General features: G+C 41.1%; 1 protein-coding gene across 18 annotated transcripts in view; it reads left to right on the top strand.

The window, feature by feature from the left end:
• TRIP12 (thyroid hormone receptor interactor 12) overlaps window positions 1-21,426 on the top strand; it is a 145,951-nt gene extending 124,525 nt beyond the window's left edge. For all 18 annotated transcript variants that reach the window (XM_004773423.3, XM_004773420.3, XM_045078833.1 and 15 more), the window contains 12 exons: window positions 473-624; window positions 1,284-1,426; window positions 2,502-2,658; window positions 4,212-4,310; window positions 10,813-10,927; window positions 11,224-11,378; window positions 12,311-12,475; window positions 15,827-15,991; window positions 17,530-17,643; window positions 19,331-19,425; window positions 20,126-20,229; window positions 20,886-21,426. In XM_004773423.3, coding sequence (XP_004773480.1) covers window positions 473-624; window positions 1,284-1,426; window positions 2,502-2,658; window positions 4,212-4,310; window positions 10,813-10,927; window positions 11,224-11,378; window positions 12,311-12,475; window positions 15,827-15,991; window positions 17,530-17,643; window positions 19,331-19,425; window positions 20,126-20,229; window positions 20,886-21,082 — 1,661 coding nt within the window. In that variant the 3' untranslated portion in view covers window positions 21,083-21,426. The remainder of the gene's footprint in view (window positions 1-472; window positions 625-1,283; window positions 1,427-2,501; window positions 2,659-4,211; window positions 4,311-10,812; window positions 10,928-11,223; window positions 11,379-12,310; window positions 12,476-15,826; window positions 15,992-17,529; window positions 17,644-19,330; window positions 19,426-20,125; window positions 20,230-20,885) is intronic.
• The last annotated feature ends 2,160 nt before the right edge of the window (window positions 21,427-23,586 follow it).

Below are 23,586 nucleotides of genomic sequence, written 5' to 3'. Positions count from 1 at the left end.
TGGAAACTCTGTCTGTCCTATCCTTGGCCTCAGATTAAATAGCCAAATCTTCTATCAGATTTACAATTGGGAATATTTGTCTGTTTTACATGGTCATTTTAAGGTGGTTATAAAAATTTAAAAATCCATGTATAAAACTAAACTTAAATTTAAACATTGTCTTTATTATTCTCTGTGGCCGTTTTATTGTTTGTTGTTTCTTCTGTTGAAAAGAAGAAATGGGAAATGAGTCCGTTTTTCTCCTTTACAGTTTATTGGGATATGGGAGGAAAGCAAAATTTTCATAAGCTTGTATGATGTATGTGTAAGATAAAGGGAAAAATGTTGAAGCTATCAGTACTCTGATAGGATGCCAAACGGTAGATCTTCACAGCTTGTGCTTACTATTTTCGGGGGATAAGAGGACACTGGCTCCACTGGCACAGCCTTTCTAACTTGGGTCAAACCTTACCTTTGATCTTTTGCCCTCTAGATGGAGTGTGCCCATCGGTATCAAATCCTTTAGAAGTTTACCTCATATCCGCGCCACCTGAAAATATAACTTTTGAAGACCCATCATTAGATGTGATTCTTCTTTTAAGAGTTTTACATGCCATCAGTCGATACTGGTATTACTTGTACGATGTGAGTAATGTGGCCTGCTTATGGAGTTTCCCATCGTGTGTAGTGCGTGACATGTTACCCATGGTTGATGGCTTTTTCTGTCTAGTGGTTGATGAGTTTTTGTTGTACTAGAGACAGCCATAAGGATTCTATTCAATGTAGAGGGATCATAGCCCAGTGAGATATAACATACTCACCAATGGGAGTTTCTCCTGCACTTTCTGTGGCTGGCCTACATTCCTGGATGAGTGTTCTTCCTGGCTGTAACTTTATTAAGTTAGGCTACAACATGAAGAACGATTGTGAATTTATTTATTTATTTACTTATTCATAGAACTGATAGAAAAATTCCATCATTCTACATTTAAGCAAAAGTTCATTTGTCCAAGTTGATAATAGAGAAGAATGACAGAATTGGCCTCACACAAAACATTAGCTGCCACCTCAATGATCGGATCAGTACTAGCAGCTTGTAGAGGTTGTGGTATTTGAGATCTGCATTGTAGAAGTTGTCATTTAGGTTGAGACACTTGAGTGAGGAGCTGTATATCATATGTTGGGAACCAGGTGAAATCCAGGCCCTCTGCATATATTTTTGAAGATAAAGAGTTAGTGGATAGCACCCTAATGTTTTACTACATGCAGACTAACTTTATTTATTTATTTTCAACATTTTACAGAACGCAATGTGCAAGGAGATTATTCCAACTAGTGAATTCATTAACAGTAAGTTGACAGCAAAGGCAAATCGGCAGCTTCAGGATCCATTAGTAATCATGACAGGAAACATCCCAGCATGGCTGACTGAACTCGGAAAAACCTGGTAAGATGATCATTTCTGAAATGATGTCTCGGGAGTGTGTTATTGTTGCATGGGTATTAATATATTTTGTCACAAAAACAGTCTTCACTGGACCTACTTAAATGTGTTTAAGTAACATCATATTTGATCACAGCTTGCTTAATATTTAGTGTCACTGCCTGTCCTCTAGCTGGGGCGAATACAAGGTCTACTTGTGACAGTATGTGTCTAAATATATGACACAGAAAAGTATGCAAGGATATTTAAAGAGATTTAAAATCCTCTGTCTTCGTAAAGTTGGACTCCAAAGGTATATAGTTGGTTGATTTTCTGAGCCTGTTTGCATCTAGACTTAACATTCTCAGAGACCATAGAACTGTACCCCCCATCAGTACAGTAGTCAGTAGCCACATACATCTGTTTACATTTAGCTCAATGAAAAGTAAATTAGAAATTAGATTTTAGTCACATCAGCCACATCCTTATGTGGCTACCTGTATTAGAACAGACGTTGAACATTGGCATCACCACAGGAAGTGTTTTTAGCAGCTCTGTGTCAAGAACTTCCAAAATCCTAAATCAAGAGGCAGCAGTAGGACCTGTGTCCCTGTAGGGATCCTCTCTGGAAATCAGCATGGCTGTTTGGTAGGTTTGAGTGAGGAAGTAGCTCATGGAGGAACACCATGAGCTAGTAATGCCATTATTATTATTTGTGTATATGTGGTGTGGGGATGGTTTGACAGTGTCATGAAGCAGTGATCGTATTTTAAAAACAGGGTTTTGCTGGTCTAGTCAGACTTCCTAAAAGTCTTAGGGTAGATTAAAGATAATCTTGAATAGACCTGATTTAAAGTATAGGATTTTTAATAGTTGAATTTCATATTTCACAGCAAAAGGTACTTTTAATGCATTATTGATCCCTTAGAAATTTCATACAAGAGTTATGAAAATTCTTCCAAATTAGTTTTGCCAAGACCGTTTTTATTGGTTCTCTTAAAATTCTTCCTCTGTACCATAGTAACAATTTGTTTCTAATGTAGTGGTTTGTATGGTTTGTGATTCTAATTCAGATAATCTGTGTCTCATCTTTTTACAGCCCATTTTTCTTCCCATTTGATACCCGGCAAATGCTTTTTTATGTAACTGCATTTGATCGGGACCGAGCAATGCAAAGATTACTTGATACCAACCCAGAAATCAACCAGTCTGATTCTCAAGATAGCAGAGTTGCACCTAGATTGGATAGGAAAAAAGTAAGTTTCTCCCCCCTAATATGTAAAGGTACACCGCATCGAGCTTTTGCCAATAACGGGAATGCTGGAGCTGAGGCGCATGGGAGCAGTGTCTGTGGTGCGGAACCGTCACACGGTCGCTGCCGTACCTGCCAGTCTGTCTTCTCTGGAGCAGCCAGGGTTTCCTGTCAAGTCTTGGAACCAGGCTCTCTGTGATTCTTTTTCGTCCCACAGTTAAGAGTCCTTTTTTCCCATTTCTGGAGTAATTTCTCCAGTTCTTTTTTCTTAGTTGCCATAACTCTCGTGCCAAGAAAGAGTCCTGTCTTCTCCCACCAAGGCTTTTTCTTTTTAATTTAGGAACTCACACTATAGCCTCCCTTTTATACTTGATCCGTGTGTAGTAGTTAGAATTAACCAGATGCACTTTAGTCCCTTCACACATCACTCTGATCAGAGCTGACCAAAACAGGATTCTTGATGGGATTCCTGGCTCGTGCCTAGTTAGCCCCTGGTTGCTGACCTCCATTTCCTGAGCTTCTCACCTTGGCTTCACACTCAGAGCTCTGACCACTCCACTGTGAGCCATTCCAGCGGCGACCCCATCCTCCATTTGTGACGCCACTGCCTTTTGCTTCTGATGTCTCTGTTCATCTTCCTCTTTTCTTGCTGAGGATTCTTACTCGTGTGTCTTTTGAAAACCTGTAACTCCAAGACTCATGAGAGCCACTAGTAATGACGTGAAAAGAATTAGAAGGAATGAGAAGCAAAACAAAAATTACCTTATACTTTTTGTTTGTTTTGCAAAAGCCTTGCTATTTCTATCTTTATTTGTATCAGTAGGATTGTGTCAGTGGCAGTGTTGGTAGATTTGGAAATCTAGCAGGACATGTCTCGTCCCCATGAATCTTGTTAGTAGATGTTTGTAGTTGTGCTTGTAGGATCTCTGCAGGTTGGGGCCAGGAGGTTTCAGCTCATCTGTCTCACCTGTCCCTGCCACACCGATCTCTCCATGATGTAATTGTAACTGTGCCCAGGGAGAGGCCACGTAGCTGCAGCCCTAACTTGCACTGGTGTCTGGCAAGGTTACAGAGAGCCTTTCTTCTCCACCTGAAATTTTCTCAATCGTGTGTGTGTCGTGGGCTCAAGATAATACTTAGACTTAACTTGTAGCTTTGTTGTCCACGTTCATAGCAACACAGTTGCTTCTTAGCCTTTCCTGACATGTGCTTTTCTAGAAATGGTCTTGGGGCGCTCCACTGGCTCAGCCAGCTCAGCGTCCGCCTCTTGGTTTTGGTGGGGGTCATGATCTCAGGGTCGTGGGATCAAGCCCCACACCACTCCATGCTGGGCATGGAGTCCACTTAAGATTCTCTACCCTTCTTCCTCGCCCGCTGCCCATTGCCCCACTCAAGCAGATGCATGCACACTGTCTCATGGGCTTTCTCTCAGATAAATGAAAAATAGTATTTTAATGGTTCCTTTTTTTTTTTTTGCACTCCAAGAAATGCCAGCTGTTTATTATAATAAAGTGTAACACAAGCATTGTTTTCTCACATTTGTGCTTTGTTTTTCAGCGTACTGTGAACAGAGAGGAGCTGCTGAAGCAAGCGGAGTCTGTGATGCAGGATCTGGGTAGCTCTCGGGCCATGTTAGAGATCCAGTATGAGAATGAGGTGAGCTTACCAGCGTGGTTGGTTTTCGACTTCATTTGTGCCTTCAGTAAGACTTTGTTGGTCCTCTGAAATTCTAAAAGACAATTGGGAAATTAATCTAGAAATTGGAGATTTGCTCTGTGTAGGATGATCTTGGAAGGCGGAAACCCTCCAGTTTCCAAGATTAAGATGTTTTTTCCCTGCATAAGAGCAAACATTTGTGTAATTCTTAGGTTGATAAAGTGAAAGGATGTTTTAAGCATACCTTTCAAAATGTTTGAACTGCTTTAAAAAAAAAAAAACAACAGATCTAACCTGTATAATAAATGTACAGTTACAACATGTACAATTCTAGTCGTACAAATTCTCATGTCCAAATGTATTCAGTCTGAAACCATTATCACATCAACATCAAGAAAACATTCCATCACCCCAAATTGTTCTCCTAGATCACTTTGCCCTTCGCCCCTCCCCCTGCCTCCTGCCCCCAGGCAACCATCAGTCTTTTTTCTGTCTTTTCTTACAGTGTCCTAGTAGGTATGTAGCCATTTGTGTTACTCTTCTGTTACTTAGTACAGTTCTTTTGAGAGTCATTAAAATTATTGCATGTATCTGTATATTTCCTTTTATCACGAATAGTAAGAAACTGTTACATAGATATTTAAGGAAATGTTTCATCACCAGGTGATGCACAGTTTAGTTTCCAGTTTTTGACATGTGTGAATGATGCTGCTGTGAACATTGGATACAAGTCTTTGGATAGACACTTTATCTTAGGTAAATTCTTCAGGGATGAATTGCTGAGCTACTTACTTAGTAAGATCCATTTTTACTTGGTGAGAAACACCACAGTTTTCCAAGTAGCTTTGCCATTTCCTATTTCCACCAATGATGGAGCTTGTGAGTTTCGGTGGCTTCCCATGCTCGCCAACTCTCCGGTCTAGTTTTTTTAATTTGGGGTATTTTGGTGGGTTTGCAGTAGTATCTTACTATGTTCTGTTTGCATTTTTCTGATTTCTTATTCCCATTTGTTTTACTGGCCATTCATATAGGGTCTCTGGAGAAGTGTCCATCCACATTTCCAGCATCGTGTTTTATGATTAAGTTGTTACTCTGGATATAAGTACTTTATGAAATGTCTTTGGAAGAGCAGACATTTCTAATTTTGTTGAAATCCAGTTTATCAATTTTTTTTCCCCCTGGTCTGGGCTTTTTTTAATCCCAAGAAACGTTCTCCTCACCCTTGGTTTTCAGAGATTTCCCCCCCCCCCCCCATGTGTTTCTCTAGAAATTTTAGAGTTTTGGCTCTCATACTTAGGTCTGTAATCCATTTTTAGTTATATATAGCATAAAGTAAGGGATTAAGGATATTTTTCCTTTTTTCTAAAGATAGGCTATTTCATTTTCCTAGCACCATTTGTTTGAGAAGGCATATTTCTCCCATATTGAATGACCTTGCCTCCTTTTTGAAAATGAGTCGATTGTGAATATTTGGATCTATTTCTGGATTTTCTGTTCTTTTTTGTTTTTTAAGCTGTCTTGATTACTGTATCTTTATAGTTATTCTTGAAGTCAGATAGTGTGATTCCTCCAACTTTGTTTTTCTTTGTCAAAGTTGTGGTTATTACTCAGTCCCTAGTATTTCCATGTAATTTTAGAATCAGCATGTCAGTGTCTACAGAAGGTCTCCAGGATATTGATAGGGATTATATTGAATTTTGGTCAGTTTGGGGAGAAAATTGACATGTATTAGTGTTGAATCTTGGAGTTTATGAACACCATGTAGACTTGCATTTGTTTAGGTCTTTTTATCTCTCAGTTTCATTTATTAACTTAAGTCTAGAGGTCTTTCATGTGCACATTTTGTTAAAATTCTCCCCAAATATTTCTTGTTTTGTGATGATGTTGAAAATGATACTCTTCTTATTTTCTGGTTGCTATTAGTTTGTAGAAATAGTTGATTTTTATATCTTCACCTTATTTTATGTGACTTTGATAATTTTTCGTTCTAATAACTTTTTAATAGATCATGTAGGATTATTGCAGAACCCAGACTTGGGAAGCTTAAAGGGCTGGATAGTAAAACATGCAGGGGCTGCGGGCCCTACACGGCCCATCACAACCACTGCATTTTTGCCTTTGTTGTACAAGCAGGAAAGTGGCCGGAGATGATACTTAGATGAATGAGCCTGGCCATGTTCCAACAAAATTTTATTGTCAATGAAATTTGAAGTTCATCTAATTTTCACATGTGGTAAGATATTATTCAAGATTTTGCAACCATGAAAATTGTAAAAACCACTGTTAGCTTGCAGATGGTACAAAAAGAGGAAGTGGACCAGAGCTATAGTTGGCTCACCTGGGGTGTTGGACAGTCTTGGCAGCTGTGGAGAAAAAACACATTTTTACTTACTTTCAAACCTTTTTCATTTCTTTCTTTCTTTCTTTCTTTTAAAAGATTTTATTTATTTGACAGAGATCATAAGTAGGCAGAGAGGCAGACGGGGGTGGGGGGGAGCAGGCTCCCTGCTGAGCAGAGAGCCCAATGCGGGGCTTGATCCCAGGACCCTGGGCTTTAACCCACTGAGCCACCCAGGCAACCCTCATTTCTTTCTTTTAAGGCACTTTTATATTAAACAGCCTGGACCGGCCCTCAAGAGATTTCAAATAATGGTTTTCTCTGTGAAAAACTCTTGAGGGTACTTTTCCTCCCTCTTTCCCCTCAATATTTTTAAGACAAAATTTGAGAATGTTTAGACCTCTAAAACTCATAAAGACCTAAAATTTCCAAACCTTCTATTACACTGATTATAATAGCCAGTCACTCTGCCCATCAGTTTTCTTGACTATAAAATGTGAGGTAGAGTACAACCAGTAACAATCTGCAGTTTCACCTATGGTTTTCCAAGGAATTTTAATATGAGTTTGATTTTTCTTAGGCTTTTTCATCTCATTAAGACTTTTGAAAAGTTAATTTGAGAGTATTTAGTCATCAAAAGTAAAACTTGAAGTCATTGTGATCTAGGAAGTCGACCGTGTGCTAGGGATCCGGGTTACAGCAGAGTTCCTGCAGTCAGAGGTGTAGTGGCGGGAGGGGGTGGTGTGCAGCACAGGACAGAGGTACAAAGGACCCAAGTCCTACCGTCCTAGGAGCATGTGAGCAGGTTCATAGAGTTCGACTGATGGAAGAGAGCAGAACTAGGGGACCAAAGGCTTTGGGTCGAGCAAAGGATTGGGCTTTGTGGCAAGTAGCAGAAGCGATGGGGCAGAGGGAGATGGAGTGGAGGCCTTGGCTGCTGGATAAGAAATTGGCACGCTCTTTTGAAGCCAACCTGACCATGCCTCTTACTCAGAGATACAGTTCTTCAGATGTTTACATGTGCATTTCTTCTTCTTAAAACTGCAAGACCTCTGCCCCAGGTGACTTCTTTTCCTGAGTTTATTTTTAACTTTAATTTTTACTTTTTTACCCCAGTACATTGTTTTCTTGCCAGGAATGTCTTTCCTTCCCTCTCGCATCCTTCGTGGTTCTGTTCACATTGCCTCTTACATGGAACTTGAACAAGTTCACGATAGCATCACAGTGATTGCGCCACAGGTCATCAGGACTGAGTTACTAATGTAGAAGTCTTAATTTAATAATCTCCACTGCTGAGTCCTACCCACTAATTATGGGAAAGATTCTAGGAGGATCATTGGGGAATAGGGCTTGGGAGGAGTACTGACTTTTTAGATACAAAGGGCCTTCGGTTGTAGAGCAGATTAAACCCTACAGGTCTGGAAGTGACCATTAGGAAGACTCCAGAGTAGCTCTAGAAGAATCCGAATTCGAAGTGTCAAATCCAGATGGGCCCCATCTTGAATAGGGATGATTGGTAAACCAGTGTCTAGGCTCAGAGGCTAGCTGGGGCAGCCAGCTTGGGTTGGCTGGGGCTACAAATGACCAACCTCCAGGAGGGCAAAGTGTTAGGAGCGGGGACTCTGGAGCCTGGCACCAGTGCTGCCTGACCATGACACTGGGCAATTCTGTAAAGTCCTTGGTGATACCTCAAGAGGGGCAGAAGAGATGGACCTTTCTCATCCCATGTTGTTAGAATGATTAATGGTAGAACATTGTCCTGTTGTAAGTGCTGGTATGTGTTAGCTTTTGAAAGAGAAAAACTCAGTTGTCAAAATTCATTTTTCTGTGTTTTTACTCCTAGTGCTTTATCCTTTTTCTTCCCTTTTTTTTTTTTTTTTAAGAAATTATTTATTTGAGAGAGAGAGATCACAAGCAGGCAGAGAGGCAGGCGGTGGGGCGGGGCTGTGTGGGGGAAGCAGTCTCCCTGCTGAGCAGAGAGCCCAGTGTGGGGCTGGATTCCAGGACCCTGAGACCATGACAAGGCCTAACCCACTGGGCGCCCCCTTTTCCTTCCTTTAAAAACAGATGAAGCAAAACCAAAGTACCTACCTTTCTAGTGGAGTGGCTGAGTAGAACAAAAGCCTGAAAAGATAAGGTTGATCATCGCAGGGCGGCTCGACAGCCAGGTTACAGGGTGAATTGCCAGAATAGCTTAGACTACCTCCTTCCACACCTCACAGATTTGCTGTGATGACATGTTTACAGTGATACTAGTGCAATTTGATATTTTAGGTCTGTTTTACCTTTAAAAATAACAGCCCATTCCTTGGATGAAGGAATTAAACTGATCTGATTTGTGATTTCCATTTAGCCTCGGGTTATTATGCTAAAAGGAGAAAACTTAAGTGGCTCTAAAGCACCATCTGCTGGATATCAGATGTTACTGCAGTTTTTCTTTTTTCTTGGCTTCTCTTTTTTCCTTTCCCTCCTCTCCTCCCCTCCTCTCCTCCAGGATTCAGTGGTGAACAAAGTATACAGAATTCCTACCACCACAGAACTTCCCCACCCCCCCGCATATTTACACATATGCGTATGATGGGTCACATGATGAAGAGAAAGAAAGGTGGATTGGCATGGGGGAAGGGATAGGGTGGTTAAGAGGACATTTGACAGGCAAGTCATTACCATTTAGGGAAGGGTTTTTCTAGCGAAAGAACAGAGAAGCAAAAGCCCTGAGGCAGATTCCTGGCCCTTCCACAGAATGACCAGCCAGAGTAGGAGTCAGGCTATGGGAGGGGTCACCCAGGCAGTGCAGCCCGGGGAAGAACGTGAGCTTTTGCTCTGAGTGAGATGGGAGGCCTCTTGGCATTGTGAGGCTAGACGAGGAGATGCCAGGAATGCAGGTGCAGAGAGCATGCAGGAGACTCTAGCAGTAGACCAGGAAAGGGACCAGGTCAGAATATATTTTGAAGGGGGGCTTACAGTGTTGAATGATGAGTTGGAATGTGCAGAGTGAAAAAAAGAAAAGCCAGGGTGGTGTTGGTGGGTCCAGAAGGTGCCACCACAACCAACCTGGTATGTTGCTGTTTGCAAAGTTAGAGTGAAATACTTGGTGGATTGGATCTGATCTTTAAACTAGTTTGGATACTTAAAAAAAGTAACTGTGATAATGATAAAATAATGCCCATTATCTGCAAATCATCTCTAAGTGAACTCTAGTTATCTTGATCAGGATAATGATTTGAGGTGGCCTATAAACTACTATATTAACTTGTCATAAGCTGCATATCTAAATTTATGGTCCGAGCTGGTCAGACCTTTATAGAACGTGAAGGCGTGACTAGGCTATGAGCATGGACACAGGATGCCTCTCATGCAGCGGGGCTTTTCGTTCAGAGCCGTACAGTCACATCCAGGCTGGTTTTAAAATACCAGTGCCCAGGCTTTAACCATACTTGTCAAGCGAGAATCTTCAGGACATGCTTACCAACTCCATGCAAACATACTAATAAAGCTCTCAGGAGTTTCTAGGGCTCCGGGGGGCTTGAGAAGCACCGATGTACTCCCTGAGACTAAGTTATCCCGGGGGGTGCTCACATGGGTCTGACCTTCCCTGGGCCCTGTGTTCTTCAGCAAAGCAGTGTTCGGTGGCTGTTGTGTGTCCAGGTACTCTTGAGGGTATAGAGGTGAATTAAAGTTGCCCTTGAGGGAGAAATGCAAACATAGAATGAAACTGTGGCAGTGTGAGGTAATGTGAGAAGTCGCTGAACAACGATTTCTGAAGAAAAGGGAGCAGAGTCCCTGTGCTGAAGAGGAGGCTTCTCTTGAGGAGACGACATTTGAGTTGGTTTCACGGTAATAGCTCACCCGAGAAGACTCTGGAAGGAGATCATCCTCAGACAAAGCCTTATTCTCCAGGGGTGCAAGAGCTATAGCAGTACTCTTGTCAGTGTAGAAGCCCGCAGCACACAGTGCGAACGTGAGGGTCTTGGGCAGTAACAGATAGTGGCTCGTTCTTGTTTTGGGGGACCAAGGCTGAAGGAGCCTGATCAGGACATTTGGGGAAATGGTGCATGAATTAAACAGTTGCTGCTAGTATCCATATTGCAAAGAGGTTGGCCCAAGAAAAAGGCAGCATAAAGTCTGAAAATTTGAAATTGTTCTGCCTTTGTTCTTTTGTAGGTTGGTACAGGTCTCGGGCCTACACTGGAGTTTTATGCACTTGTATCTCAGGAACTACAGAGAGCTGACTTGGGTCTCTGGAGAGGTGAAGAAGTGACTCTTAGCAATCCAAAAGGTAATATTAATGTGTGAGGTTGTCAGTTTGTGCTTTAAACGTGAGGTAAAAGGGCCTTTATAATTCATTAAATAGATTTACTTTCTAGTAGAGGGCCATGGGCTCTGACCGTCATTCAAATTTTAGCCTTTGTTTCCTCTTTTATCAAATTAGGGAGAACCTTCTAGCTCTAGAGGACTTTATTCCATGATCCTGATTTTGAGAATACTTAGATGTTCTTAGTTATCAGGTTTTGTCCTGTCTTGTTTTGTTTTTGGAAATAGCATCTAAAGTTTTGTGACTTGCTCATTTCATAGGAAGCCAAGAAGGGACCAAGTATATTCAAAACCTCCAGGGCCTGTTTGCGCTTCCCTTTGGTAGGACGGCTAAGCCAGCTCACATCGCAAAGGTTAAGATGAAGTTTCGCTTCTTAGGAAAGTTAATGGCCAAGGCTATCATGGATTTCAGATTGGTAAGTTTAGGATTATTTGCTTGTCTACATTTTTCTTTGTCTGTGTACTCTGAGAGTATCTCAATCCCCTGTACTTCATGCTGTTTTTTTTTTTTTTTAAATTTTATTTATTTATTTGACAGAGAGAAATCAGAAGTAGATGGAGAGGCAGGCAGAGAGAGAGAGAGAGAGGAGGAAACAGGCTCCCTGCTGAGCAGAGAGCCCGATGCGGGACTCGATCCCAGGACCCTGAGATCATGACCTGAGCCGAAGGCAGCGGCTTAACCCACTGAGCCACCCAGGCGCCCCCATGCTGGGTTTTAAAACAGTGTGTCATGGGCTTAATGGGCATATGACTTAACATGGAGATTTCTATTTAAAAACACTAATTTGGGACCAGTATCTGAGACACTTGGTCAGTATATAGAAGACATTTTCTTTCATCCAGTGTCAAGTTTCCAAGCTGACAGTTTTGTCTTGCTTACAGAATGGGCTGTTAACCAGTTACTTTAGAAGTTACATTTTTTTCAGTTTTAATTATTTGATTCTTCTTTTTATAACCTCTTTTTCCCCCAGATGTGCAGTAATGCAGACTACAGTATTTAGTTTATTCCATCCCCAATAGATTAAGATTCCTGTAAACGATCTCTTAGTTTGGAGGCCCTTATGGAAAATATATATCCATCATTGAAAGATAACCTTTTTAGGGTCACTGTTTAAATAGGATTCTTTGGTGTATTAAATTTTTCACAATATCAGGGCCCCAAATTGGGTTTAAATGGGAACAGTTGTGTGTAATGAGAGAAACAGTTCCAAAATGTGTTTTTTTTGGAGGGGTGAGTTATTACTCAGCCTTTATAAATGATCTCTTAATTAAGAGTGTCCGTTACAGAACTGAGGCAGTTCTAGGAGCTTAGTGTGACTGTTAGAATATTTTGTATACTTCCTTTCAGGTGGACCTTCCCCTTGGCTTACCCTTTTATAAGTGGATGCTGAGGCAGGAAACTTCACTGACATCACATGATTTGTTTGACATTGACCCGGTTGTAGCCAGATCAGTGTATCACCTAGAAGACATTGTCAGACAGAAGAAAAGACTTGAACAAGATAAATCCCAGGTAAGGTTAGAAGATGAGGAAATGATCAAGTGGATCCGTTTCTACTGTTGTAAGATGAGGTCTTTGTTAAATGGTTTCTATTTGACACAGTTACTGTTTTACATTATTTTACTTATTTTATTTTGGAAGAGTTTAATTTTTTTATTAGATTAACTGAAACGATTTCACAGTGAGTAAGAGGACTAATAAAAACAGCAGGTGATAACAGCTTGATTAACAAGTAAATGAAAAACACTCCTGACTTGAACATATAAGGCTCTTAATAATTTTAGGTGGGTGTTATGTGTCTGGGCAGATACTGTATCATACCGAATTTCTTTGGTAAGCATTTAAACCAAAAAAACTATTCTCAGGACAGATTGTTTTTCCAGAAAGGTAGCTTAATTTAGGAACAGTCCATCTGTTTATAGAAAGATCAGAAAAATAGTTTTAAAGGGTGGTAGGTGTTTACTATTTCTTAGTAACATCTGTTGAGGCTTCTTTATTAGAGTGGGTAATCTTGAGCTTTATATCATTAATGTATATTCTTTACATATTAATAAGAGATTAAAAATTATTTGACCCAATCTGAAATTAATAGTGGGTTCTGTATCAGGCAGAAGAAGACAAAGTCACATTTAAAAAATAGCGGCACAGCGTCAGTTAGCTATATTTGGGCAGGCAACATGGACCAGTGTTAAATCAACTCCCATTTTATAAATTGTGTAAAGTAAGAATAGCAGATTTTGTAGGGAAAGTGTCACATCTCCCGATAAACTGGAGAAGAGCTCTCGACAGATGGGAATTTTAAAATGCCTTATCAGGGAAGAAGGTGATTTGTAAGGGAATTAATTTTATCCCCCTTATTAATTAGTGATTTTTGGAAAGAACAGTTTGTTTATTGACAGCAATTAGCATTTTAAAGAGGCCAAGTCCATCTTTTCCATAGAAGATATTTTGTTTTAACATTTTTTAGAATCAGTTTTATGCTTATCGACTTTATAAATTTTCTTTAATTTTTTATAAAATATTTTTAAGTTATTTATTTGACAGAGATCACAAGTGGGCAGAGAGAGAGGGTGAAGCAGGCTCCCTGCTAAGCAGAGAGCCTGATGCGGGGCACGATCCCAGGACCCTGAGATCATGACCTGAGCCAAAGGCAGAGGCTTAACCCACTGAGCCACCCAGGCGCTCCCAACTTTGTAAATTTTAAAAATGAATGCAATCTTATTTGGAATCACCTCTTAGGTGGCCCCCACAAAAAGCAAGGAAAGGCACTATTCCACATGCCATATGTATATTAATTCATTTAATCCATAATATGTGTCAGAGACGTAGGTGTTTCTGTTACTCTTCCTTTGCTCATGAGACACTCAGGGCAGATAGGTTCAGTCACTGGCCAAGGCCATGGATCCAGAGTGTGGGAGGAGAGCTGGAACTCGCGTTCGAGTTCTGCAGCTTTCTCTCTTTACTTTGCAACGTGCCACCCGTTCTCTTCAATCTTTTTTGAGATTTGTTCTACAAATCTTTAATCTTTATTTTTGATGTTGTCAGTTTAAAAGTATAAAATGTATAGCACAGAAACCACATTCCGTGGAAACTGCTGTACTGTATTAACCAGTTTTCATCCAGTGCATGAGGAATGGTGGTATGTGGTATTCTGGAGCCCCTCACCTCACTGTTTATGAAGTTATAGGTGGAGCAAACTTGGAAGTGTACATTCTTTTTTTTTTTTTTTTTTTTAAAGATTTTTATTTATTTATTTATTTGACAGAGAGAAATCACAAGTAGATGGAGAGGCAGGCAGAGAGAGAGAGAGGGAAGCAGGCTCTCCACTGAGCAGAGAGCCCGATGTGGGACTCGATCCCAGGACTCTGAGATCATGACCTGAGCCGAAGGCAGCGGCTTAACCCACTGAGCCACCCAGGCGCCCGGAAGTGTACATTCTTAAAAGACACATGAAGCTTACTAGCTCTCAATGTAATGTAAAGCCTGGAGAAATGAACAGTGAATTCCTTTTAAATATCTCAGGACCCTATATATTCTAGATTCCTCTCAATGATAGCATGTTATAATGCAGACCTTTATAAATAAGATGTTCCCTAAGTAACTGTGGGAGAAGAGACTTCCCGTTAGGATAGCAGTGACCACCTTGATCTGTGTGAGAGGTGGGGGGGCAGTTTCAAGAGCTTTCCAGGAGGAGAACATTTGAGAGATATTGATGATTACTATCTAGTCTTTCTGAGAAATACCTTAAACTTAAAATGAAAGGCCTCCCTTCTGGTTTCATCAAATGATTCACCTGCAGCTGAGGAGAGACCTAAACACAGGCTTTTTACAGGGAAGGACAGATTAAGATTATACCTTAATCTTAGTGTTTTTTCCTCTTTTGCATTCTGAATTAATCTGGATGGCTTTAATTTCCTTTTTAAAAATGGCTAATTTAAATCAGAACTTCCTAGCTTTTTTTTTTAGTTTAAATGACTAATTTCTTGCACCTGGACTGTTCAGCCACTGGGAATTTCATACTTGGGGGTATTTCGAATTTGGAAAGCCATTTTGCTTTCTCCTGTACCATGTACCTTCATTTTCAAGTAGTAGTTGCCGTTTTGCATGTTGGTTTCTAATCTAAAAAAATGTGTAATTCTTAAATGTGTGTAAGAATTAAAAAAAAAAAAATACAGACTGCTTTTAACATTTGTCTTTAGAGTATGACTCAAGGGCTCTGTTGGAACCTTTCTTCACCGCAGCATTATTGTGTGGATACAGATCTGTTGTCACAGTGCTGAAGTCCTGAAATCATAGGATGAGAAATCTCCAGGGTGTCCCTTAGACTTGAGCTTTTCCAGGTTGGGGGGTGGGTGGGGGTGGGGGTGGAATAAAAGTTAATTACCATTCCTTAGATGGTGCGCTATTTGTATTTACTCAAGTAATCATTCTTTGTATTTATGGTTTCCTGTCTAAGGAATGGCAGTTAACTATATGTATAATTGGATTCATGAAGATTAATACAGAACTTAGGAAAAGTTTGTCTGGCTCTGTAATCACTCTCAAATGGACCATCATGTAGAAGCGATTATGACTTTTTGTGAAATCTGATTTGAAATGTGGTCACATTGACCGACATCTCATTTTGAAGGAATAATTAAGTGAGCTTATTTTTCCCCAAATAAAAATAGTTGGATTCTGAAATGCTTGAGATTTATTTCTTTGGGATCTAAGACTTGTTCCTGTGTAGATGATGACACAAAAAGAAGTCCTGTAAGAGCAGAGGGAGCCCTTAAAATGTATTAGCATGTCTTTTGTCTTACAAACACAGACACAGAACCAATGGAATGACCGTGCCTGACATCTCTCATCCCCCCTTTTTAGACCAAAGAGAGTCTACAATATGCATTAGAAACCCTGACTATGAATGGCTGCTCAGTTGAAGATCTAGGATTGGATTTCACTCTGCCAGGGTTTCCCAACATCGAACTGAAGAAAGGAGGAAAGGATATACCTGTCACCATCCACAACTTAGAGGAGTATCTAAGAGTATGTAGTCGTGGCGCCCTTCCGGGGAAAGGCCAGCATGGGGACACGGGGCTTCTTGTTGACACTGCTCTGGGGGAGAGGGACGCTGCCTCTCCAGCCCAGTGAAACCCTTGGCACCCATGATCACTGCGTCAGTCCATTTCTTCAGGTTTTCGCTTCTGTCTGTGCTTGAGAGAACATGTTGGATAGTTCATGATCCTCATGTGACCTCATATTTGCTGTCCTCGAGCTTGAATACCAATAATATCACCTTCTCTGTATTTAAAAGAAATCGGTGAAAAGGAGCTATCACTTGTGTTCTCGCTTAACTGCATTTTGTCTTTCTATCAAAGTGGCTAACTTGATAGAATTAACATACACGTACGTTTATGGGGGTAGCAAAGACTTTGAGATAGTTCATGGTTCTTAATTATATTTGCTAAATTAAGGGAAAATTATTTTGTATTGAAAAGAAATTCTGTTTTAAGATAACTTACATTGATCTTTATTACTACTTTTTAAAAAATTTTCTTCTGGTTTATTTCTGACCTCAAGTGGGAAGAGCTTTGGGTTCAAGATAGAGTATCAACTACACCTAAACTTGGGGTTTTCAGCAGCCTACAGTGGGATTTTGGATAGAACCTTGGAAACATGTTGGCTCTGGTTTTCTTCATCTGCTAGAGAAGGAGAGTAGATAGCAGAGGTTTTCAGACTTTGTTTAGTGTCCCCGACAGTTCTGTGACTGACTGACAGACACCCGCTTCAGTATTCAGAGAACTGTCTGCTCTTACTACCTGCTTTTTTCCTTACCTTGAGAAAGCTGAACTTTTAGCCTACTGGCAAATGACCAGGTAAAGGTTCTCTGAAAATAATTTGTAATAATGCTTTCGTTTTTGTTTTTATTTTTATCTGAACATGTCCTGTATTTCTTGAGCCCAGTGGGTTAGCTAGAGTCACTGATGACTAGATCATGTTGGACCGATAACAGGAGCTTTCTGTTACTTTTCGACTTCCCGGGACTGCATTTGCACAGTTGGCCTTTTGCTAAGTGAAGTGGAAGGGTTGGCTTCTAAGAACTTAATCAGGATTTAGATATAAAATTTTCACACTAAAAATTCAAAACACTTAACAGTTGATAATTGCGAATCTTGAAACATCAGCTTTACTTCTAAATAACATTTTATCCTTTTGGGACACTGTCATCTGTTTCTCATCCGGGAAGGTACTGTTCTGTGCCATCGGGTTTTTACATAAATGGATTTTTAAAAACACACTAAATATAAATGCTCATGGGTTTTTGTTTGGTTGGTGGTGGTGGTTGCCGCCTTACATTTTCATATTGGCCAGGCCCCCAGTTAGAAGTTGACCTGAGTGATCTTTTATGCAGTTTTCTGAGAGGTATTTTAGAGACTTGAATGACTTGTATTTTGTTTCCTATTTTTTTGTTGTTTTTCTAAGTGATCAGGAAGGATGTTTCACTATACTTTGCCAAGTATTGAATAAATAGGAGAGAGAAATGAAATCTTGTCAGGGTTTCTAAAAGACCTTTCTTTTTGCAGCTGGTTATATTCTGGGCACTAAATGAAGGCGTTTCCAGGCAATTCGATTCCTTCAGAGATGGATTTGAATCCGTCTTCCCACTTAGTCATCTTCAGTACTTCTACCCGGAAGAAGTGAGTACCTTATGTCTCAAAGAAAGAACAGCTCATCACTCCATGTGTACCTGTAGTTACCTTAGCGGGCTGTCTCTGTGCCATCTAGCCAAAGGTTGTTGCAAACAACCACAACAAGAAAAACCAAGCGGAGATGGGAGTTGTGGGAGGTTTGGGAAAGATCATTTCCTGAGCAAAGAAGAGCCTTAAATATAAAATATAATAGAATATAAATGTAACATTTGTATTATATAAATACTAAATATAATCTAACAGAGTGGGGTCTATGTGTGATTGTGAGCACATAGCCTCGTTGTCCCCTGGCCCTGGGTGGGGTGGGATGCAGGTGTCTGGGTTACTGGGGCTGGCAGGAAGGGGCCTGGGTCCACAGTGGTGAACACAGAGGAGGGGGCACCTTTTTTTTTTTTTTAACCTAAACTTCCTGGATTAGGTAAGACATTGCTTTATGATTGCAGTCAGTCCTTAAAGTTTTAAGGGAGTGTTGCGGATGCTGTTGAGAAGGGGGACATGAGCCTGTGTGCAGTTTTCCAGCCTTCTTAAGTACAAGAGTCTGAAAAACTACTCGCTAGTGAGGAGCTGGCATAGGAAGGAGCAAAAGTTTGGAATCCCTTTTGTTTATTATTTGAGCAGTAACTTTAGAATACATGTCTGTTACTGGCTAAATCCAGCTTTCTTTGAATGATTTAGCATTGTAATCTCCATTATGGTTTTTATGTCCACTCCGATTTGCCACTCACTGAAGCAGGTGGTGTACCTGGCACTTTGAGGAACTGAATGTCACCTGGAATTGAAAGCAGCAGGCGTTGCTCCTGGAATTGAATTCCGGTCCCCACCACTTAACCATCTGACCTTACCTAGGTTATTGCATCTGATCTGCCTGCCTCATCCGTGAATTGCGATAACCTCTGTGTTACTGAACAGGATGCATTAAGTACCCTGAAAGTGGGTGACGTAACAGTAGACACTAAATTTGATATGCCTTGAATTGGATTTTCTCAAAGTACGCAGTCATTCTGCAGATGGGCAGTTAACCAGAGAAAAGGTGGTTTAATTTGAAGCTGATGTTAGATTTTCCAGGCAGATACGAGCACTTGTTTGCTTTCTAATGTTCCCCTGTGATGGCTAGCTTGGTCCCCGTGCCGCCCCAGCCACCATCTGGCCACCATCTGCCTCTCTTTACAGTAAAGAGTGGGAAAGCTGCCCATTTGCTGCCTTCATTCAGCTTGCTTCTCCCACTTGTCTCTTCAGCTCAGTAGTCTGTGTCTTAGCTTCCTTCATGTATACCCTTGGGTTTCTAGAAGATAGGATTTATGAACTCTCCCTGGTTAGAAGTAGATGATCAAGGGAAAGCCGCTAAAGACATGAGAAGAGTCAAGTAAACTTAAACCAAGGATTTGTCCCAAGTATGTTCTGTTGGCAATTAAAGGTTTCTCTAGGCCCCAGTCCCTGCATGGGGGCAGAGGGCTTCTTCCTACAGCTGGAGAGGAGACTGATTTCATAAGTGCAGTAGAAGAGCACATCGGACAAAAAGAGGTTCTCGGCAGAACGTTTTGATGCTGAGAATGAAACTTTCCTTTGGCACGTGTAGACCTGTATTCTATTGGTATACCGCAAAACACGCCTGTGAGTTTCACTCTGTTATGCAGCTGTGTCTTTTGTAATTTGTTATCATTGTGTGAACACGCAGCTGGATCAGCTCTTGTGCGGCAGCAAGGCAGACACGTGGGATGCAAAGACACTGATGGAATGCTGCAGACCAGATCACGGTTATACTCACGACAGGTAAGTAGTGGGGTCGGCAAGATTTTCATTTGATGGTCAAGAATTGGGTGGTGTGTGCGTGTATATGTATACATCATAAACATTTTTAAATTTGTCTACCTATTTTATTTAAAAATTTTTTTTAAAAAACATTTATTTATTTGAGAGAGCATGGGCACGAGTGAGGAGAGGGATATAGGGAGAAATAGACTCCCCACGGAGCAGGGATCCTCATGAGGGGCTCAATTCTAGGACCCTGAGATAATGACCTGAGCCAAAAGCAGATGCTTAACCCACTGAGCCATCCCGGCACCCTAAATTTGTCTACCTATTTTAAAGGAGACTTTCTGATATTTTGGCCTTGTTTCTGTTAAGACCTTAGGACCCGAAGATTCTTTATCAAGCATTTCTGTAAATATGAACAGGGTGGGGGATGGGAGAGGACAGGTCTCACCCCATTACCCATTTTTCTGTGTAGTAAAACAGAGACATCTGTACAGTCCCTGACAAGTCTTACTTGTTAGAGTAATCCTGCCATTTGAATTCCAGCTGTGACAACAGAAACCAGTTGGATTTCAGAGTGTACTGGAATGTGAATTTATAGGTAGTGGTAGTTAAGTTTTTACAGTATGTAGCTAATTGTGAGGGTCTGCATTGTGGGGTGATTCAAAACTGTATTTTAATATGATGCAATAATTGTGGTTGTTTATTTCTGTTGTAGTCGGGCTGTGAAGTTCTTGTTTGAGATTCTCAGTAGTTTTGATAATGAGCAGCAGAGGTTATTTCTCCAGTTTGTGACAGGTAGCCCAAGATTGCCTGTTGGAGGTGGGTATGCCTTTGCTCGGTGGGTAAACGGGTGTGTCAGCCAGCCAGACTTCAGTACCACAGCAGGATATTCTGTAGTTGACTTACAGGGCCTTAGCTGTAATGCTTCTAAGTGTTAACCCTGTTTTGCAATGTATAAGAGCTTTCACCAGCAGGGACGTTCATAAGGATGGTCTCTGAAACACACTGAAGTAGGATTGTTGATGAACACATAATGCTACTTTTCCAGATATAATTCAGATCCTCAGGCCATTTGAATTAGGAACTCTTTGAGGAGAGTGCTTTGCATAGTCTACTTTCCTAGAAGTGAATCACTCCTAACAGGAGTTGAATTGATACTCTGTTTTAAAAGTCAGAAAGCCTAAGGAACTGTTTGCCTCCATATTATGGTAAATAAAGCAGATGCCAGTCACCTTACACTAAACATATATCAAATGTGTAGATTTAATTGCCAAGCAAGGAAGAACACCTGTGTGTGTGCTCACCCTGTGCAACAAGGGGGTGCGACGTTTCCTGGTAGTGATAGCGGAAGAGGGTGTATTCGGGATTCCAGACTGATTCTTCTGGCTGAGAAAATGTTCTCCTCTGAGTTGGCCGTTTGCATCCTGCAAACTTGCTAATAGGTTCCTTGGTCTTTCTTCCTTCCCTTTCATCAGGCTTCCGGAGTTTGAATCCACCTTTGACAATTGTCCGGAAGACATTTGAATCGACAGAAAACCCCGATGACTTCTTGCCCTCTGTCATGACTTGTGTGAACTATCTTAAGTTGCCGGACTACTCGAGCATTGAGATAATGCGTGAGAAACTGTTGATCGCAGCGAGAGAAGGGCAGCAGTCGTTCCATCTTTCCTGATCGCGCGAGAGATGCGGTGTCTGCCTGTTACAGCAAAAGAAAAAAATCATGATTTCTTTTCTAAATGTATCACCTGAGTCGAGGAAACATGTTACACCTTCTTGTTGTAGGAAAAACGGCTTGCAGATCATACAAGAGACACTTGGTCGATATTCATTAATGGCCCCATGGACTTAAAAGTGATCAGGCCCTAAAACGTTGTTGTGATGAGGGTTCTTTAGCAAGTTCTTGTTTAAATTATCATTTATTTGATGAGTGAAGTTTTTAACTTGCTTTGCTGTGTGAAATTTAAAAAAAGGGATGTTTTTCCAGGCTGAAACAATAAATGTCGCTGTGCAGTTTAACTCCGGGTGTGTGTGTCCATCGAGCCAAGTCTGCACTTTGTCTCCTTCAAGGACACCTCTGGTACATAAGGATAGAAATTCAAGCTCACATGTCTTTGACAGATGTGGGCTCGTAGGTTAGCTGTCCCTGCCCTCCACTGCCCCATTACCCTCCCGGAGTCACGTGTTGTCTGCGGCCCCCGCGGTTCTTCCGCCTACAGCGCTCGCAGCAGTCCGGTTTCCGTCAGCCATGGGCTTCTGTTCCATGATCTCTCCCCAATTAAGATAAGGTTTAAGACTCATTGAACGGAAACAAACTGTCGATATAATTCAGCCTTTGTAGCCAGGTAGACTTTTCTCATAGCTTAGTTTGAATCTAGCTGTAGGGCACTGCTGCCCTCTCCCCAGTGACACACAGGACCGTTGATACCATGACTCCGGTGACCACAGTAGCGTCTGGGCTGAGGCCGGGAAAGCTCACTTATTTCTTCTGTGTAGGTTCAAAAGTCTGCAGCTCGGGCTGGCCGGGATCTATTACCCTCGGACCAGAGCATTTTGAATTGATGTAACATTTTCAAGAAAATTGGCAGTTTTCAGCCCCTGTTGGAGTAAAGGAATTTTTTTCTCCCTTGTTCAGAGTCTTCTTCCTTCCACACTCCCCCCACGCCCCCGTGCTGACTTGGGACAGTTAAGCCTTTGTCTCGGCACCAATAAAAGCACCTGTAAGCGATGCTCTGTCCAGTTGTTTCACATGCTCATTTCCCAGATCTACAACAATCCATAGGTTACTGTTTTCACCTGAAAATAAAGTTTGCTTCACCTTTTTGTTTTTAGTTCTGTGCCGTATGCATAACTTCCCATCGTGTAGATGTATTTCAGTGCAAGCAAATCGTCACGTCTCCATGAGTCGCGTCGTGGCTGATGTCGCTGTTCAAAGAATTTACAGTAGTAACTTGAAGAACATAAAACATGGAAAGAAAACGGGAGGAGATTCTTTCCTTCCTAAGCCTGTTGCATAAATTCGAGGGAATTTTCATAATTCTTTTTGGAAATGAGAGATGAGCTCATTTTTGGTGTTGGTTTTTTTTTTTTTTTTTTAAATTGAACTTCGAGAAATCAATTCTCTTTTGTTTTTCAGACCGTTCCAAAGTCTGTCTTAATTGGTGTAGAAACCCCTTTGTTTCCATCCCTCCAATGAAGAGAAACTTAGTGGCTTGTTTTTCTTTTGATGATTTTGTCATTTTACACTTAAATGGCCTTACATGGAGCCTCCCCCTCCTCACCAAGAACTTGGCTGGGGACCCCCCCCTAAGTGTGGTGGAGCTGTCAGAGCAGCTCAGGGGGGCTCTGGCAAGTGAGCAGCTCCACCGTGACCCCCAAGAAGGGAGTCGTGTTTCTGCAGTTCTGGCATTGACAGCCGAGGAGCCGAGTGGTGCGACCAAGGGATGTTTTGTGTTAGAGAATGAGCCGATTTGTTGGAACTATTCTGATAATCTTTTTACAAACTAAGCACAAAGATTTTTGTGTGAACATAGAATTTTGTTCCTCATTTTTTCTAAAGGTTCTGTTGTTAAAATTTAGACCTGTATAAACAAAGCAATGTTTCCTACTAAAGTATCTGTATCTGACATTTTATCCATAATGTGGCCCTTGGCAGCCACGGCCTCGTTAATGTCCCACATAACCAATATATCGGATGGTTTTGAATCAAACTCTGGTGGTTGCAAAGTCAGTAGTTCGCCTGTTTAAATGCTTGTAGTCTTTAGTTCCTCCTTCACGTGTGGGATCCCTTGTTAATTAGGGGCAGGAAGACTCTTCCCATTTTAAAGCAATCTCTCTTGGCAGAGGCCTTAATCTTGCATCGTAGGGAAGAAAGTGTATACTTCATTTGCTATTATTACAGTTTTGCCTTAAATTTATTTGCTTAGTAATTCTACCAACAAGCACTGATTGCTGAGGATGCTTTATCCACCTAGACGGTTGAGTAGTGACTGAGACTTTGTTGTCCTTTAACTTGCTGTGGTGTCGTTTACACAGGCAGCTGATCTGATCCACTTTGTATATGAGAACATATTTTTAACTATTACACTTTAAGAAGGAAGAGGTAATTAAATATAATCCCCTCATCCCAGCCCCTCCGCAGTGAATTGTGAGTTCTAAGTCATCTAATCAGAAACATAC

Source organism: Mustela putorius, unplaced genomic scaffold (genome assembly GCF_011764305.1).
Source record: "Mustela putorius furo isolate JIRA1106 unplaced genomic scaffold, ASM1176430v1.1 tig00000275_pilon_pilon_pilon, whole genome shotgun sequence".
In the NCBI taxonomy this organism is placed as follows: Eukaryota; Metazoa; Chordata; class Mammalia; order Carnivora; family Mustelidae; genus Mustela; species Mustela putorius.
Note: the sequence above shows the minus strand (reverse complement) of the source record. Positions and strands in the feature narration are given on the sequence as shown.